The 18,377-nt window shown below is 46.4% G+C and overlaps 1 protein-coding gene across 1 annotated transcript in view; it reads left to right on the top strand.

Annotated features, from left to right (window-relative positions):
• LOC130473021 (E3 ubiquitin-protein ligase TRIM7-like) overlaps positions 1-17,617 on the top strand; it is a 28,342-nt gene extending 10,725 nt beyond the window's left edge. Inside the window, 8 exon segments of the mRNA XM_056844541.1 lie at positions 8,107-8,547; positions 8,549-8,632; positions 10,343-10,438; positions 10,710-10,940; positions 13,155-13,177; positions 14,213-14,322; positions 15,941-15,979; positions 17,067-17,617. Of these exon segments, the coding sequence (XP_056700519.1) occupies positions 8,107-8,547; positions 8,549-8,632; positions 10,343-10,438; positions 10,710-10,940; positions 13,155-13,177; positions 14,213-14,322; positions 15,941-15,979; positions 17,067-17,617 (1,575 nt within the window).
• The last annotated feature ends 760 nt before the right edge of the window (positions 17,618-18,377 follow it).

Raw genomic sequence — 18,377 nt, 5'->3', positions numbered from 1 at the left:
GCCCTTTGACTTCACTGCTAAAAGGTGCTCTCTCCGCTTCTGGCAGTCACGAGGAGGAAGAGTTGGTTTGTCTGTGCCGACTTTCTTTACCCCTTAAGGCTGACAATCACCTTCCCCTCCCCACAACAGACACCCTGTGAGGGCGGTGGGGCTGAGAGAATGTGACTTTCCCGAGGTCACCCAGCTGGCTTCGTGTGTAGGGGTGGGGAAACCAACCAGGTTCACCGGATTAGCCTCACAAGGGAGGCCGGGGCAGGGGTGAGCCCCAGCCGCAGAGCGAAGGGGGACGTTCCGGGCTCGGGAAGAGGATGCTTTTCAGGAGAGCCCCCTCGCGCCGCCTCCCCTGCACACGCGGGGAATTTGTTCATATTTTTTCAAACTATAGTCCGCCCCCCAACAGTGTTTGAGGGACAGTGAACTGGCCCCCTGTTTAAAAGGTTTGAGGACCCCTGATTTAAGCAAACCATGAGGTGGGGGGGGGCATAGTTTCCCAGCAAGCACTGCTAGTGTTTAAAGCAACACCAGCCCCAATAAGCAACAGCACTCCTTGGTGCTCACACTCATCCATACTAGAGGCAGGCAATGCAGCTTCCAATCTCTGCCAGGCTATGAGGCTCACAGAGTAGCAAAGTCATTGTCTCACAGCCTACCTCACAGGGTTGTTGTGAGGCGGAAAGGGCTCCCTGCTTCCCCCTTGGATCTACTGGGGAGGGGAGATGGAATACAGAAGGAACAGTTAAACCAGTTTCAGAGAGTCTGTAGTCCCTGCCATGCTGGGATAAAACCCTCTGCCAATCCTGAGAGGTCTCTTGTTCTTCCCAAGGTTCCAGGGCTAAAATGTACCCGGGTCAAAGCCCATCATGTTCCTCCTACCCCACTCCTGGTCTTGTGACTCAAATGCAAGAGAACCAAAGCCCACTTTTGGGTCCTAACTCCACAGTTAGGGAGTTGGGTTTGTTTAGTTTGGAGAAGAGAAGGTTGAGGGGAGACATGATAGCCATGTTTAAATACTCGAAGGGATGTCATGTTGATGAGGGAACCAGCTTGTTCTCTGTTGCTCCAGAGACTAGGAAACGGAGTAATGGGTTTAAACTAAGAGAAAAGCGATTCCACCTAAACATTAGGAAGAACGTCCTGATGGTGAGGGCTGTTTGATGGTGGAATGCGCTGCCTCGGAGGGTGGTGGAGTCCCCGTCTTTGGAGGTCTTTAAGCAGAGGCTGGATGGCCATCTGTCAGGAGTGCTTTGATTGTGGGATCCTGCATGGTGGGGGGAGGGTTGGGGTCACTGGGGATGTGGGGGGAGGTAGTTGTGAATTTCCTGCATTGGGCAGGTGGTTGGACTAGATGACCCTGGTGGTCCCTCCAACTCTATGATTCTATGACTAGGCAGTCCCTTGGCTGGATCAGTTTATGCTTCAGTTGCAAGAGAAACCTCTTGCCTTACACATAACTCTTTCCCCCCACCCCCGGGTCTTATAGGTTATCCGGGTTGTGTGACCGTGGTCTTGGTATTTTCTTTCCTGACGTTTCGCCCAAAGCTGTGGCAGGCATCTTCAGAGGAGTAACACTGAAGGACATTCTTGAAGTGAAGGACACTTCAGTGTTACTCCTCTGAAGATGCCTGCCACAGCTGTGGGCGAAACGTCAGGAAAGAAAATACCAAGACCACGGTCACACAACCTGGATAACCTACAAGACCCGATGAACTCTGACCGTGAAAGCCTTCGACAATCTTTTTTTTTTAAAGCATGGGTGTTTACAATGTTAAAAAAAATGAAAATTGTCAAACACAAATTTATGCACATAGACTACTGTGAACATGATATGGTGGAGTATTTATTAATTAAAACATCTATATCATGCCTTACCTTGTGGTTCAAGGAGGATTACAATGATAGTTTTAAAAATGTTTTCAATTAAAAACCAAAAATATAATAGCAAGCCCCAAATCTCCCCCACTCCCCACCTTAAATTCCCTCCAAAGCCCAGGCAAACAGGCAGGCCTTGCAGCACCTCCTGAATATCTCGAAGAAGGAGTCCCCCTTACCTCTTCAGGGATCCCGTATTACAGAGCTGGAGGCATGATAGAAAAGGCCCTGGCTCTGGTCAATGACAGACGGGCCACCCAAAGTGGTGGGAGAGCCAAGGGAATGGTTGCCTCGAAACCATAGAAAAGACTGGAATGTTTAAACAGATGTTACTTGAGATCCACAACAGCCTGGCCTTGAAAGAGGGATGGTGTTCCTCCACCCAAGGAAGCAGGTGACAGGAACTGTGAACAAGCTGAGTCCTATAAATGTAGGGTTGCCAACCTCCAGGCAATAGCAGAAGATCTCCTGCTATTACAACTGATCTCCAGCCGATAGAGATCAGTCCACCTGGAGAAAATGGCTGCTTTGGCCATTGGACTCTATGGCATTGAAGTCCCTCCCTTCCCCAAACCCCTCCCTCTTCAGACTCCACCCCAAAGGCCTCCCGCCGATGGCAAAGAGGGACCTGGCAACCCTATATAAATGCTGTCGAAGGCTTTCACGGTCAGAGTTCATTGGTTCTCGTAGGTTATCCGGGCTGTGTAACCATGGTCTTGGTATTTTCTTTTTGTACTTTTTGTAGGACAATGATTCAGCTCAAACCCAACCCCTTTTTTGACTATATATTACTCTTCCTACACACTTGACACTGAGAGACACTGGCCTTCAGTGATACTCCTCTGAAGATGCCGGCCACAGCTGCTGGCGAAACGTCAGGAAAGAAAATACCAAGACCACGGTTACACAGCCCAGATAACCTACGAGAACCTATATAAATGCTATAACCTATAACCTATAAAAGCCTTCGACAATATATAAATGCTATTCATGAGATTTCTTGTTTCTCTCAAGGAGGGCTCAAAATTCGGCTTGAGCGGAATGCAGCCCCCTTTATAAAAAAGTTGCAAGAGTAACCCCACCATTCCTTCCCTCCTCCCACTCCCTCCTTCCCTCCTCCCACTCCCACTCCCATCTGTTCAGTACAAAATAGGGTTGCCAACCTCCAGGTATTTAGTAGCGAACTATGTAATACTGTGCAAAGGTACAAATGTAATATGCTACAAAAAGTCCAAAAAGTAACAAGTGTTTACATAAATACTACACAATATACAACATACAATATCCAATATAAATACTGTGGCTATATACAAACAGCAGAGAGTGACTCCAAGGTTCTAATTATAAAAAGTCCATCTATGGTAGATGTATTCCCTCCAAACATGAGGGATCCAAAGAAGAGAAGTGGAGCCTTCACATGAAGGATGAGGAGACAATCGTTTCGCGTCTCAGAAGAGCAACTCTTCATCAGTCCTTCAAAAATCTCTTGTACAGTCATGTATATACGTTCCCATGCCGGGTAAGGATTGAAGCCACAAGGTTTATAATTTCCCCAGTAGGGTAAATAATCAAAACGTCCCAGAAAGGGTACAAGTCAAAGTGTATTAGCTGAAGATCTCCTGCTATTACAACTGATCTCCAGCTGATATAGATCAGTTTCCCCGGAGAAAATGGCCACTTTGGCAATTGGACCTACGGCATTGAAGTCCCTCCCTTCCCCAAACCCTGCCCTCTTCAGGCTCCGCCCCCCAAAAATCTCCAGGTATTTCTTGACCCAGAGCTGGCAACCCAATACAAGGGGAATATTCTTCTCTGGCTGTAGGAATGTCATGCAAAGCGGGAGGAGAGATTGGCACATAGTTTTTTTTATGGGATATGAATTTGATGTGGCAGATTGGCTGCAGCCTTTGAATGACATATCTATGAGCTTCTGCAACCTTGTGATAAGATTTTCTGGCAATGGGGCCAGTCTATAAGTCAGCTATTCCTATTTATTTCCTTCATGTAGAGACCTCCCTTCTCATTGAGACTCAAGGGGAGTTACAGAATGAGCAAACAATGCAATTTAAACAGTGTGATACATGCTATATTTACTCAAAAGGACGACTAGTGTCCCCCAACTCCCCGCGTGCCCTCAGAATATGACTCTGGAATCCAAATTACAAATAGGCACAACTACAAGTACAACTGCCCATACGGGTGCCTTCTCTGTTGTGGCCCCCACTTTGTGGAATGGTCTCCCTGAGGAGGTCATGAAGGCTCCCACTCTCCTGGTTTCCCACAAACTATGCAAAACTGAACTATTCAAGAGAGCTTTTCTGTGCAGGCAATAGAGTTGCACTGTACTAAATCACGAAGTAAGTTATCAGGTACTGTGATCTGTGCTACTGTGTATAGCTTACTAAAGCTAGGATCCTACTATGTAAGGCTTTGCTTCAGTTTGGTTTTTAGATTTCTGATTGGTTCTACAACCCTAATCCTATTGTATTGTTTCCTGAATACCCCATCCTGTCATAAGAACATAAGAAAAGCCGTGCTGGAACAGACCAAGGTCCATCAAGTCCAGCATGCTGTTCACACAGTGGCCAACCAGGGGCCTCTACTCGATTGTATTGACTCACTCAGAGTAATTCACCTTGCTGTTGGGGTGGCCAGAAAGTCTGTGAGGAAGAAAGGAGAGATCACCTTTAATCCTGAGGGAGGGATCTGGGCTGTGGGGAAAATGGGTAGTTATTACGTGGCGCTCAGTCACCCTCAGAGGTGTCTCCTTGGCCTGAACGGAAAGCTCAAAAGGATCTGAGTGGCTCTGGACTGTGCTGGGGAGCGAGTGGACATTTTTGACCCTTACACAGCAGCCCTTCTTTACACATTCAAGGGAGCCTCTTTCCGTGGAGAGACACTTCCCCCCTTCCTTTATATGTTTGGAGAGGGCTACCTCAGCCTCTCTCAAAATCACAGCACTGGGGCCTACTTTCTGATAGACTGAGGGCAATTGTGCATGCATTGGACCCTCAGTATTTCCCTTTGTACTGGAATCAAAGAATTCTAACACAATTCAAAGTTGTATCATTGCTTGAAGTGGATGGTTAATCAAGATAACATATTTTTTAGTGAAATACAAGATCTAGAAACATAGCCACTTATCCCAGCAATTGATCTGCTTCAATACTGACACCATGTTTCACCTCTGGATGTTTTTTCAGATCTCGACAAGTCAAATGCCTTATTGCATTGTCTTTTGGATGTCCCATGTAATTGACTGTACTGTTTTATTCTTTGTAATGTGCCTTGAGCCCCAGTGAAAATGTCAGACTATAAATAACAAATAAATACATAAAATTCTCTCCACATGCTCAGAGGTCTTCTGTACTTCCTTAGGGTCTACTGGTGGAAGGTTTGTTAGTGGAAAATGGAAAAGAGTCAAAGAAAGTTATATTACACTTGACCCTGGAGAAAGAGGTGCCTACTCCAGAGGGAAGAGGGGCTATAGGGGAGTCCAGCCTGTAGCGGCCAAAATTCCAGTGTGGAAGGGAGGAAATCCAATGTGGGGCAAAAATCCAAGAATCTAGGAAGAGAGCCAAATGTTCTACAAGAGTAACGGAGTAGACCAACTGTGGGGCTGAACACACATGGAAACATGAAACTGCCTTATTAGGGTTGCCAGGTCCCTCTTCACTACCGGTGGGAGGTTTTTGGGGTGAAGCCTGAGGAGGGCAGGTTTTGGGGAGGGGAGGGACTTCAATGCCATAGAGTCCAATTGCCAAAGCGACCATTTTCTCCAGGTAAACTGATCTCTATCAGCTGGAGATCAGTTGTAATAGCAGGAGATCTCCAGCTATTACCTGGAGGTTGACAACCCTATGCCTTATACTAAATCAAACCCTTGGTCCATCCAGGTCAGTATTCCGTCCTCTAGGGACAGCAGCTCTCTAGGGTCTCAGATTGAGGTCTTTCACATAATCTAAATAAATAAATGGTGTGTATTTCTGGAAAAGACAACATGCTAGGAAAAGTTGAGGGCAGCAGGAAAAGAGGAAGACCAAACAAGAGATGGATGGACTCTATAAAGGAAGCCACAGTCCTCAATTTGCAAGATCTGAGCAAAGCTGTTGATGGGGAATTTATCGAAGGTTCCAAGGAGGGTTGCCCAGTGATGCACTCCAAACAAACAGAGCCGTTAAAGTAATCCTTTATTAAAAGCTTGAGCTGAGTAGTTCACCTAGTAGTCTAAGTTACTTAAAGACAAGGAAGTTCTTGAGCTCATCATGCATATAACTTTTATAGTTTTAATGACATCATAGCATTACTGAGGAAGAACTGCAAAAGAGGAATTATCCCATCCAATTAGACATAAGCACATATTGACGCATTCATGCAACTTAGAAATTTTATCTGGTTTCTTGTAGCAACAGGGAGGGTAACTCAAAATTCTCCTCTGTACCATCTTATCAGCGCCCAAGGATGGGGGCCTTGTTTTCTTTGACAATAGCCCTTTTCGAATAACAAAGCCAGCATAAAAACTTGTCAGGGTACAAAGGCCCATTTTCAACCAGAGAAACCTAGCAGACAATAAAGATGGCTCTGCTTATGCCAAGTTAAAATTCACCCACACTGTTAAGGATAGGACACTTTGGAGGGCATTGATTCATAGGGTCACCATGAGTTGGAAGCGACTTAACACACACACACATTTCCAGTAATGGTGTTGGAAGGGTTGGATGACGGCTGAAAGTCCACACAGGATGGGATTTGGTAGATCTCCATTAGATGGGTTACAAATTCATCAGAATCCACCAACATTCAGGGAGTTCCAGTTTTTATCTCCTTAGGATTTATTTCTTGGTCTTTTCAATGAGTTTCACCTGTTTGTCATAAAAACATAAGGAGAGGTGGGATTTCCCCCATACAGCAGGAAGTGTGTGTGTATGGCGCTTTCACACAGCCCAAATAATGCACTTTCAATGCACTTTGAAGGTGGATTTTACAGTGTGAACTGGCAAACACCACTTGCAAACGAATGTTAAAGTGCACTGAACGTGGATTGAAAGTGCATTATTTGGGCTGTGTGAAAGTGCATGACTGCCCCCCCCCGTTGTGGGCTGTGTGTTTTTCTTGTTCTTGTTGAATGTGTGTCCATTGGCATTCCAAGCAGTTTGGAGCTCTGCGGTGTCAAGAAAAAACATAAATCCATCAGCCTGCCATATAAAAATGTATTGTTCTCGGTGAGGCACGAAGAGTGCCCATCCTTTTAAAAAAGAGCAAGAGTCCAGTAGCACCTTAAAGACTAACAAAAATATTTTCTGGCAGGGTAGGAGCTTTCGTGAGCCACAGCTCACTTCTTCTGAAGAAGTGAGCTGTGGCTCACGAAAGCTCTACCCTGCCAGAAAATATTTTTGTTAGTCTTTAAGGTGCTACTGGACTCTTGCTCTTTTCTACTACTGCAGACAGACTAACACGGCTACCCACTGTGAATCATCCTTTTAAAAATTCGCCTTCTCTAGCGGCTGTTCCTGGGGCCATTTTTGCATGGTCAATTTTGATGCTCGCTCAAAGCTCTTTTCAAAAGCGCGACTTTAAAAATGCGTTCTCATGGTCCCGACGCAAAAGGAGAAGTTCCGCCCCCCCCCACTCGCCTGCTCCTTTGTTCCTGCTTGCATAGCCATTAGCGTATGCATAGCTAACGCGCCTCTGTTGTTTTGCATGGTTCCTTGAGGGGGCATCTTTGCGGCAAAAACCAAAGGTGGGCTCTTTTGTAATGTGAAGCAGGTATGAGCCAGCTTTGCAGTCACTTCCGGAATGATGGTTCAATGTGCAAAATTAAAAAAAAAAAATGCAAGGCGATTCAGCCTGGAACATGCTGCTAATTACCATGTGTGTGTGTGTGTGTGTGTAAAGTGCTGTCATATCGCAGCTGACCTCTGGCAACCCTGTAGGGTTTTCAAGGCAAGAGATGAACAGAGGTGGTTTGCCAGTGCATTCCTCTGCCCAGCAACCCTGGTATTCCTTGGTGGTCTCTCATCTAAATACTAACCAGGGCTGACCCTGCTTAGCTTCTGAGATCTGACGAGATCAGGCTAGCCTGGGCCATCCAGGTCAGGGCAAAAACCATGCAAAAAAAACAAAACAATAATAATAAATAACAGACCTGGGTGTGGCAACTCTGCTCCATCCCCTGCTCCAGCCCCTGAATTAAGATTACATTTCACTGCAATCGGCACCCTGTTGAATTCGCGCTAGCCGAGATCTCGAGGCTCATTTGCAAGAAAGGAAGCTCCCTGGGGCTGCTCGACAACGAAACTGAACTTTTGCAACCCCACCCTTACGGCGGCCGGGGGTCCCGTCCAGGAGCTCTGCGAGGAAGTCACTTGTCCCATCCTCCTGGAGCATTTCCAGGATCCCATGATCATTGCAGAGTGCGGCCACAATTTCTGCCGAGCCTGCCTGGCCAGGTGCTGGAGGGAGCCGTCGGCGGCAAGGGCTACCTGTCCTGTGTGCAAGCAAAGCGCCCAGCCCAGGAACCTCAACCCTAATCGGCAGCTGGCCAACGTGGTCGAAGTAGCCAAGAAACTCAGTCTGCAGGTGGAGTGTGGGGTGGCAAGAAAGGGGGCGGAAGGAAAGGGGGGCGTCTGCGAGAAGCACCAGGAGCCCCTGAAGCTCTTCTGCAAGGACGATGAAGCCCCCCATCTGCGTGGTCTGCGACCGATCCAAGGAGCACCGCGACCACCGGGTCATTCCCGTGGAAGAGGCTGCCGAAGAGAGCAAGGTAAGAGATAAAGACCCGTGTGTCTTAATGGGGAACGGCGCTGGATTCTCCTTGCAGTGTTGCTCTGAAGAAGGGTTGCTCAGTGTTGTATCTGAAGAAGTGAGCTGTGGCTCACGAAAGCTCCTACCCTGCCAGAAAAATATTTTTGTTAGTCTTTAAGGTGCTACTGGACTCTTGCCCTTTTCTCCCATGAGTATGGGTATGAGCTTTCATGAGCCACATGGGTATGAGCTTTCATGAGCTTTCATGGGTATGAGCTTTCGTGAGCCACAGCTCACTTCTTCTATGGTATCTGAAGAAGTGAGCTGTGGCTCACGAAAGCTCCTACCCTGCCAGAAAATATTTTTGTTAGTCTTTAAGGTGCTACTGGACTCTTGCTCTTTTCTACTAGTGTTGCTCCTGTAAGAGATTCTGACTGGACCCTCTATGGCATCGTACCCCACTGAGGTCCCCGTACTCCCTAGGCTCCATCCCCAAATCTCCAGGAGTTTCCCTCCATGGAACTGGCAACCCTACCCCCCATCCTCCACCAGTGGCCAGGGTGGACCTCGGGACTCTAGTATGAAGGGGGAGGCTTAATCCCCCTCCCATGATCCCCTGCCTTTACTACAACCCCAACCCAAATCACACACCCCTTCCACACACAGACGCCAGGAGTACTTTTTCAGGTGTGCAATCCACTTGGAGATGTGTGACCGTGGATATCCCAAGTAACAAGAAATCAAAACCTTGCTCAGGGCTTCTTTTGTGAGAATGTTAATTTCCCCCCCAAAAAAAAGTTACAGTCTCTTATTACTGCCACCCTGTCTGCATACAAACACATACATACCCCACCACACACACACTCAGGTTTCTGTAGCCCCTGTGCCTTTTCACCCACAGATAGGAAAATGTGAGGCAGACTGAAAGCATTTTTCACCAGGAGAGGTATCTTCTCTCTTATCTTCTTCCACACAGAGACAATTCTTTGTGTAGCTCTTGTTTCTGTCTAGCTTTCTTTGCTCATCCACACAGTATCCACTTTTCTTGCCCCCCTAGCCATTATTTCCCTCCTCCATCCAAGGACTTTAAAAAAACCAGGAATTGCTTGATCACTAGTGGTGTTATGATCTGTTAAAATGGACTAGTTTACCAGCTTTGATTTTTTTTTTTTTTAGGAAGTAAATCTCTAGCTCTTTACATTATGGGTTTATAAGGAGAAAATTATTATTTTATTTAATTTACACCCCGTTTTCTCCTGAACGGGGACCCATAGTGGCTTACATCACTCTCCTCTCCTCCATTTTATTCTCACAACAGTCCTGTGAGGTAGGTTAGGCTGAGAGAGCATTACTGGCACAAGGTCGCCCAGTGAGCTTCCATGGCATGACTGGGGATTGAAGCATGGACACTACTCCGACACTCTTAACGACGATACCACACTGGCTCTCCAACGTGATAACTGCACAACAAAAAAGGCTGCTGCCTTTAAAAAAAATTAAAGCTGGAATTGGAGGATTTTGGGAATTACCTTCTTTTAAACTAGTATAGGCAATCTTGCCGGATACAAGCTCAGTCCATGCAAGCTCAGAAGTGGGGAAAGTTTTTTTCTCTCAGGAAAACAACCTTTACACTTTTGATGCTGCACATCATTCAACATGTCTGCCTGTGTTTCTCTGAACAGTTAACTTCTGAAAACGAAGCAAATCTGAACTTTTGTTTTCTCTTCAGGATAAATTACGTGGCTACGTTGAGATTCTGAGGAAGGAGAGAGATAAAATTCTGGCCCGTAAAGCAGACACGGAAAAGGAAACCCAAGGCATGCTTGTAAGTGTTTTTATTGTTGGGAATTGACCAGAAAATGAAAGCAAAAGCTGGAAATTGAGTATAAAATTAAGAGTCATGGGGCAGAAATTGGGAACAGCCTGATTTTCCAGAGAAATGTTCCTAAATGGCCATTCTGAGTCTTGAGGAAACTCTTTCCGTGCTGAATGTTGAAGGGAGCTCTGCGATAAGTCAGAAGCATTTCCTGTGCAATTCTGTGGTTCCACCAAGGCTGATTCCATTCTCCCCTTTCCCTCCCATCTGCTTTCTGCAGGAGCAAACAGAATATGTGAGGGAGAAGTCAGCGGCTGAGTTCAGGAAACTGCGCCAGTTTCTGGAGGAACAGGAGCAACGTCTGCTGGCCCAGGTGGAGGAGGTGGAGAAGGAGATTGCAAGAGAAAGGGACCAGCACCTGGCCAGACTCTCTGTGGAACTCTCCTCTCTTGAAAGTCTCATCCAGGAGATGCGGGAGAAGATTCAGCAGCCAGCCACTGAACTACTGCAGGTAAGTCTGTGCCAAGAACAACACGGGCACTCTTCCAGGTGAAGGCTGGTTGTACACCTTGTTGGTGCTTCGTTCCACTGTGTAAGAACTGTTGTCCCAGCTGACGGAGCTTGTAATTTGGTCTAGTATGTTGAGGATGTGGGCGATGTGCTCACGTTGGTGTGGATCTCTCTGAGGTAAGGGTTCTGCTTAATGGTGATGGAATCTGCGGTACTTTTTCCTTACTGCGAATGAGCTCCCTTCCAAGAAGGCCGTTTCACCTTCCTTGATGCCCTGCTGTGCTTTTACTCTATGAAATTATATTTTTTCCAAAATAAGCAAGAGTTTTGTGGCACCTTATAGGCAAAAACGCATGGTCGCTTTAGCCTCCTTTATTCCCTCTTTCAGCCAGGATCCAGCCAGGATCGAACGCATACATTTTGTCGAACATCATGGCTGAAACAGGGAATAAAGGAGGCTAAAGCGACTGTGCGTTTTCGCCCTAAAAGTTAATTCGTTTTTATCCCACTGTAAGCTTTCATGAACTTGAAGAGTGGCCCTTACTCTGAAGCTGACAGAGAGACGCATTTACAATTCCCATCAATCGAAAAAGCCACATGATTCCTTGACACCCTATATGCCACCACACTAAATACACAAACATACAGTGATATAAACTTTGGAAAGGCAACTCACAGACCTGTGATAACCAGTATTCACTGTTAGGACCAAACTAAACATAGCTTTTAATTTATTTCAATTAGTTTTGATTGTAATTTATGGTTATTTTAATGGTGTTGCAATGGTTGTGAGCCACTCAGAGCCTGACCTAGTCAGAAATGGGCAGCGTACAAATCCAACAAACAAACAAATAGGCATGACAGCATCCAACCATCGGACCTACAGACACCTCCACCATTAAAAAGCAATTTTAAAATGTAGTGCAGTAGGCCTAGATGCTCTTCAAATGGCCGTGTGTGTGTGTAGCCATTTTGGCACTTGAAAAGGCATTGGGGTGGGGGGGAGACAAGCTCCTCATACAGCTACGCTGTGTCCTCACGGCATTTTAAATCACCTGATTTTAAATTAGGCTTTTAAATGGCAGAATGGCTGGTGAAGAAGGGGGAGGCGTCAAGGAAATTGCGGCCATTAGGAGCCTTGTGTGGTTGGGCCAATGGGAAGGAAGCAAGCAGCGCCCATTTGGTGTTGCCTTCCCTCCCACCTTCAGCATAGCAATATGGGACGAACTAGTCACTAAAAGACCAAGCAGGAAATTTTGGAGGGCACATTAAATTGTCTTTAGTTGGTCCCCCTTTTTCACCTGCTTCATACTGCTGGCTCTGGTTCACTTTAAAAAGGTAAAGGTCCCCTGTGCAAGCACCGGGTCATTCCTGACCCATGGGGTGACGTCACATCCCAACGTTTCCAAGGCAGACTTTGTTTACGGGGTGGTTTGCCAGTGCCTTCCCCAGTCATCTTCCCTCTACCCCCAGCAAGTTGGGTACTCATTTGACCGGCCTTGGAAGGATGGAAGGCTGAGTCTACCTTGAGCCGGCAACCTGAAACAGACTTCCGCTGGGATTGAACTCAGGTCGTGAGCAGGCTTAGTTTTGACTGGTTAATCCCTAATTAGGTGGCAGGGTCAAATGCGCAAGTTAAACAGAGTTTCCAGCTCAGTGTTTGGGGGAGGGAGCTCAGTGGGGATATTTCTTCCATAGGAGAAATAGCCCTAGCACCCACCCTCTCTAAGCCGCTCTAGGACTTCCCATACTCTTAACTCTATAGCAGGTTCTGAAGCTGCCATTTCCTCCTGCGTACTGATCTCTCTAGTCAGTTGTCATCCCGGGATAACTGCAGGCCCCACCTTGAGGTTGGCAGCCCCACGTTTAAGTAAGGTAGGGTGAATTTGGTGAGCACCCTGAGGCATCTGAAGATGAAAGAAGTTCACCTGAGTCAGACACTTTTTGACCATACAGCCTTGGGTGCTGGGCAGCATTATTCTGAGCTCTAGAAGAAGAAGAGTTGGTTTTTATATGCCGACTTTCTCTACCACTAAAGGGAGACTCAAACCGGCTTACAACCACCTTCCCTTCCCCTCCCCACAACAGATGTAAAGCTGATGTAAGGGATGAGAGGAAGGGGGAAGGTAGACCCAAAGGGCTAGAAGACATTCACATGCCGTCTCTCAAAAGTGGCCCAGTGGCAGGCACTGAATTCTTTCTTTCTTCCTTGCAGGACATCAAAAGCACCTTGGAGAGGTAAGTGGATCTCACTCATTTCCCTTCATGATGCTGGGAAGGGTCCGGAGAGCACGTAAGGAACTTGCCTCCACTGGAGAGACCATAGGACTCTAGACCCTCCAGCATTTCAAAGGTGAAAATAGAGGTTCTCTGTTGTACTTTTTAATACCTTCCTTTTCCTACCTCAAGGGTCAGTACCTCAGGACTGCCCCCACCTGACTCCTATTCAAGGTAAGGCCTTTTCTGTCTTTGTTTATTTGGTAATTAATACATTCAAGCTGGTGGTTCTTTCTGAGATAATGTAGCACCTCAGCATTACAGAAGAGCACTTTGGAGGAAAAATGCCATCTGACTACTTCAAAGAGTCCTTTTCTAGAGTAAACCTTCTCTGTTGCTTAAAAGAAGCCCTTTGTTTCTGTCCCTTGAAGTGTTCTATTAACAGAAGTCCTGCTTTTAATTCAGGTATTCCCCTGTTGTCCATGCTAGTAGTTTTCTTTGGAGTTGGCACAATCCCCTTACTCAGTTATTACAGAGAGTTCAGACCATATTGCAATCAAAACCCTTGCCTTTCAGCATTCTCCATGGTATCCTCCTGACTTCAAAATGTACTTTCCCCTCTCTCACTCAACACGTGGGGCTGTCACGTGTACCAGGCTACACTTAAGAGGCCCTCCCTTCCACATAAAAAAAAAACAGGCCAGTGGCTGCATTGAACCAGCACAGTTTGGATGGGTCCAGTGATCCCTCCTTCCCGACCAATGTTTTAATTGCTGTTTTTATGTCCTAAGATGTGTAGTAACTCTTCAGAGTAGTGGTTTACAGAATGAAATAGGAAGCCTTAGTTGCCTGTCTAGTGAATCGCATCTGTTCCTCAGAAGAACCTCTCGTTTGATGGCTCACTTTGGAGTCCTGGAAGCCGCAGGGAGGGGGACTCTTCTTCCCAAAGCAATCCCTCCCTATCTGGGCTTTCTGCCATTTCCATCCTGTTCCTTTGCTCTGCTTAGGAACTGTGGATTGGGTGTTTGGGAGGATAACGGTGTTTCCTTCAAACAGGTATAAGGAGAAAGAAGAGTTTGGGAATTTAGTCACTTTTTATCGAGATCTCATATGGAGGATCAACAAAATTGACAACTTTCTGGAGGCTGATCTGAAACAATTCAAAGGTACGGAAGAATCTGACTAGTGATGCTGGTGATTACTTGCAAATAAAAGGCTTATGACTCTAGAAACAACTGCTTCTTCACCATATGGGGCTCAAGTAACAGCAGAATTCAGATAATGAGATATGTGTAAGTTACAACTCCTAAACGTCTGCACAGGGATTCTTAAGCTCATAGACAGCAAGTCCAACTTGAGCAACTCCTCTGCAGAGCTCCTGTCTTTTCTTTTGCCCAGGGAGCCTCGTAATTCACCAGAACATTCCAGGAAAGCAGATATAAGATAAAGTTGCTTCCAACTTGAGCACCTCTGACTAGCTCCAATCTTTTAACTAGTATTTTTCTCTCTCTTAGAACATTGTTATCAGAGGAACTCCAAATTTTGGTGTCCAAAAGCTTCACAGTAGAGATAATATCGTGATCCGTGCATACCGAGCAAGAGAGAGATTGCTTGCCAAAATGTTTGACTGGAGTTTTAATTTTTCTCCTTAATCCCTTTACTTAATTTACCTCAGTAGAAAGGAGACACCAGAGGCTTTTTCATGTTAACAACCAAGTAAAAAGAGATTTATTAAACACTGTACAAGGGATGGACTTTGGAGAGAAAACGGTAGGTAGGGAAGGCATAGAGCCAGAGCTATTTTAGAAGCTTTACTACAGAGAAGGCATAGATCTTAAATTGCTTAGTTAGTACAGAATTACAATTCTTAAATTAAGTTCCCAAATTCAGTTCAGTTCCCAGACCTTCCTATAGATATGGGGTGGGGAACGTCAGGCCCGGGGAACGTATAAGGCCGGCAAATCATTTGGTCTTGCCCTTCATGGGTCCTGGCAAATCTCTAGCTCAGAAGGATGCTGCCCTGCCTGAATCTCTTGGGCCCAGCTGGGGACGGCAGAGCTCAAAAGTAGTAGAAAAGAGCAAGAGTCCAGTAGCACCTTAAAGACTAACAAAAGTAAGTCACTGTATGTGGCAGACACTCAGAACCATCTCTGGTCGTGCCTCTTGGCTAAACGTTTGACCAAATATAGCAGGCTAATTTTTAAGTTGATAATTTTGTATGGCCCGCGAATGATGTTATAAATATCCAAATGGCCTTTGGCAGAAAAAAGGTTCCTCACCCCTGCTATAGATGTTCCTTATCAGACTCTGCTGCATGGCTAACAGGGAACTATGGAGATTATACAATCTCTCTCCCCCCAGATAACAAAGAAGTATGGAGATTGCTCCTCAAATCTCCCTTCTAGTTCTCTTTATAGATCTACTCCACTTTTGTGGCAGCAATCCCTTAACAAAACCCCGACCTGAGAAAGCGTCCCTTTCCTCCCAATCTCTGTCTGTCACTCCACAGGAGCTGTTTCATAACTGCTCGAGCAAATCTGAACCCTCAGGTTCCCAGAATCAAACTCCGTTACTCAACATGCAGGTTACCAAAAACAAACTCAATCCCTTTCTTTTTGAAAAAAGAGTATGACCTCCTTAGCTCTGCCCACTCACTGCCAGTTTTTTTTTCTGTTCCTCTGAGCTTCTCTCAAAGATAAACTCTTCGTTTGTCACAAATGGTGTCTCTGGTTTCCTTTTCCCTTCTCACCAAACTCTGAATCTCTGTACCTTTTGCTTCCCCAGACGCGATGTCATCTGAGCTTCAGCTGCAGGAAGATAAATTTTAGGGATGGGTGGAGGACTGGCGGGGTGGGGGGGTTGTCAGAAGAGATGTGATGATGAGAGAAGTCAGAGGTTCTAGCCTCTCCCTCTCACAGTGAAAATAAAAGTGCCTTAAAGTAGGGTGATTAACAAATGAATTAAGGAATGGGCACATTGTGTGATGGGAGTTACTTCTGCCAGCAGAGGCAAGGAAGCCCGGAAACCTGAAAGCTGTGATCCGTAATCCGTGGACAGGAGCGCATGTAACCGTAGCAGCTGAATCTTTGAGGAGGAAAAGGTGCATCGGAGCCACGCCACACCCTAATCTCCAAAAAACTCCAGGTGCAAATGTGTGTCTTCTCCTTAACGAGCACCAGTGACTTCCCGGCAGTCTTGTATAAAAGGAAAGGGGAGATCAGACCGCTTGCAGAACTATGGTGGCTTTAGCAGCCTTTTCACCTCCTTGCCAAGGTGCTGCTTCCATCTGTGTCTCTGATCGCCTGCCGAGTCCTTTCCCTCACCACTAACCAATACAGCCCCTTCCTCTCCACACAAACGAGCAAGCGTCAGCCATTACATTTCCCTCTATGAAAATTGAGGAACGGCAGCCCCCTCGGTTGCCTGTAGAGCAAAGCTCACCATCCATCACGCAATCCACTCTTGGTTTTCCAATCACAAGTTCGCAAAAGCATATTTTTCTCCCACCACTTCTCACAAATTCCTTCACCTTACTGTGTCCCAAGACCTCACCCGAGGGGACTTCCCCCCACCCCCCGGTCTGCCAAGTCCTGGGATTTAGGGGAAAATATCCTTCTGAGAGCATACATTTACCCTCAACCCCCACAGTATCCTGCCTCTCCACATTCTGTAGCATCCAAAATACAGAAGTTTATATACACTGGCTCCATCTTCTGCCGACTCTGGACTCCAGCTTTTGTAACATATTCACATATAGCAGAAAAAATAAATGGGGAAAAAAAGCTGCTAACGTTTTTTGAAAAGGACTTTTCTACAGTGGGATTTTCCCCAGGACTGCTGGAGGGCTGGAAGTAAATGAATCTCCCAGCTTATTTTCTTTTTCTTCTCTTTCCACATTTTTTCCCATCAGTGAATGTGACTCTGGATCCTGACACGGCCCATCCCAAACTCTTCCTGTCTGAGGATAGGAAGAGCGTGAGACTGGGAAAGAAGGATCAACGTCTGCCCAACAATCCTGAGAGATTTGATGAAGAAACTGTGGTGCTGGGACGTGAGGGGTTCCCATCAGGCCGACATTTCTGGGAAGTCGCTGTGGAAGGTGTGGGAAAGTGGGCTGTTGGGGTGGCCAGAAAGTCTGTGAGGAGGAAGGGAGCGGTCATCTTTAGTCCTGAGGGAGGAATCTGGGCTGTGGGGAAAATCAGTAGTTATTACATGGCTTTCAGTCACCCTGAGAGGTGTGTTCTTGACCTGAATGGAAAGCTCAAAAGGATCCTAGTGGCTCTGGACTTTGCTGGGGAGCGAGTAGACTTTTCCGACCCTGACACAGCGGCCCCTCTCTACACATTCAAGAGAGCCTCTTTCCAGGGGGAGACACTTTTCCCCTTCTTTTATATTTTTGGAGAGGGCTACCTCAGACTTTCTCGAAATCTCAGCACTGGGGCCTACTTTCTGATAGACTGAGGGCAATTGTGCATGCTTTGGACCCTCATGGGTACAGTATTTCCCTTTGTACTGGAATCAGAATGTGTGTGTAAATGATTGTGCCCCATCCCCAAATCATTCAAACTAAAAGCAACATTTCTGTCAACAATAATTATATGTAGCAGCCAGCATGGTGTAGTGTTTAAACTGTCAAGACTAAAATCTGGAAGACCCAGTCTCTAATCTCCACTTGGCCATGGAAGCTTGCTAGGTGACCTTGGACTAGTCAATCTCAGCCTTACCTACCTCATGGGGTTGTTATGGAAGAGGATGATGTAAGCTTCTTTGGTTCCCCATTGGGGAGAAAGTGAATAAATAAATACAGCAACAGTCCAGCATCAAATACATGAAGACCGGAACCTCTTCTTGAGTCTTTGGGGTGCCTAGGATGGGAATGGGCAGAGCAAGAGGAGGGGGTGGGAGGGAGATGTTTTTGGCTGGGAAATGCGGTAGGGGAAGGGGGCTTGTCGTGCTTTTGGAGGTGGTGGCACTTTGAGAGGGAACCTTGCAATTGAGGGCCACTTTGGCTACAATCCTTAAGACACTTTCCCTAGGAATAAGCACTGTTGAATAAAAACGGACTTCGTTCTGTGGAGAACCGCTTCAGATTGCTCCCTTTCTCAACTCGCTTGGCCTCCAATCTGAGCCACACCATCTGGGATCCCTCCCTTCACTTCATTTAACTTCATTCACCTGTCCTACAAGGGCACAGCCTTTCAGATCTTGGGATCTTACATTT

This window comes from Euleptes europaea, chromosome 1 (assembly GCF_029931775.1).
Source record: "Euleptes europaea isolate rEulEur1 chromosome 1, rEulEur1.hap1, whole genome shotgun sequence".
Lineage (NCBI taxonomy): Eukaryota > Metazoa > Chordata > Lepidosauria > Squamata > Sphaerodactylidae > Euleptes > Euleptes europaea.
The sequence above is the reverse complement of the archived record's forward strand: the minus strand, read 5'-3'. Positions and strand labels throughout refer to the sequence as shown.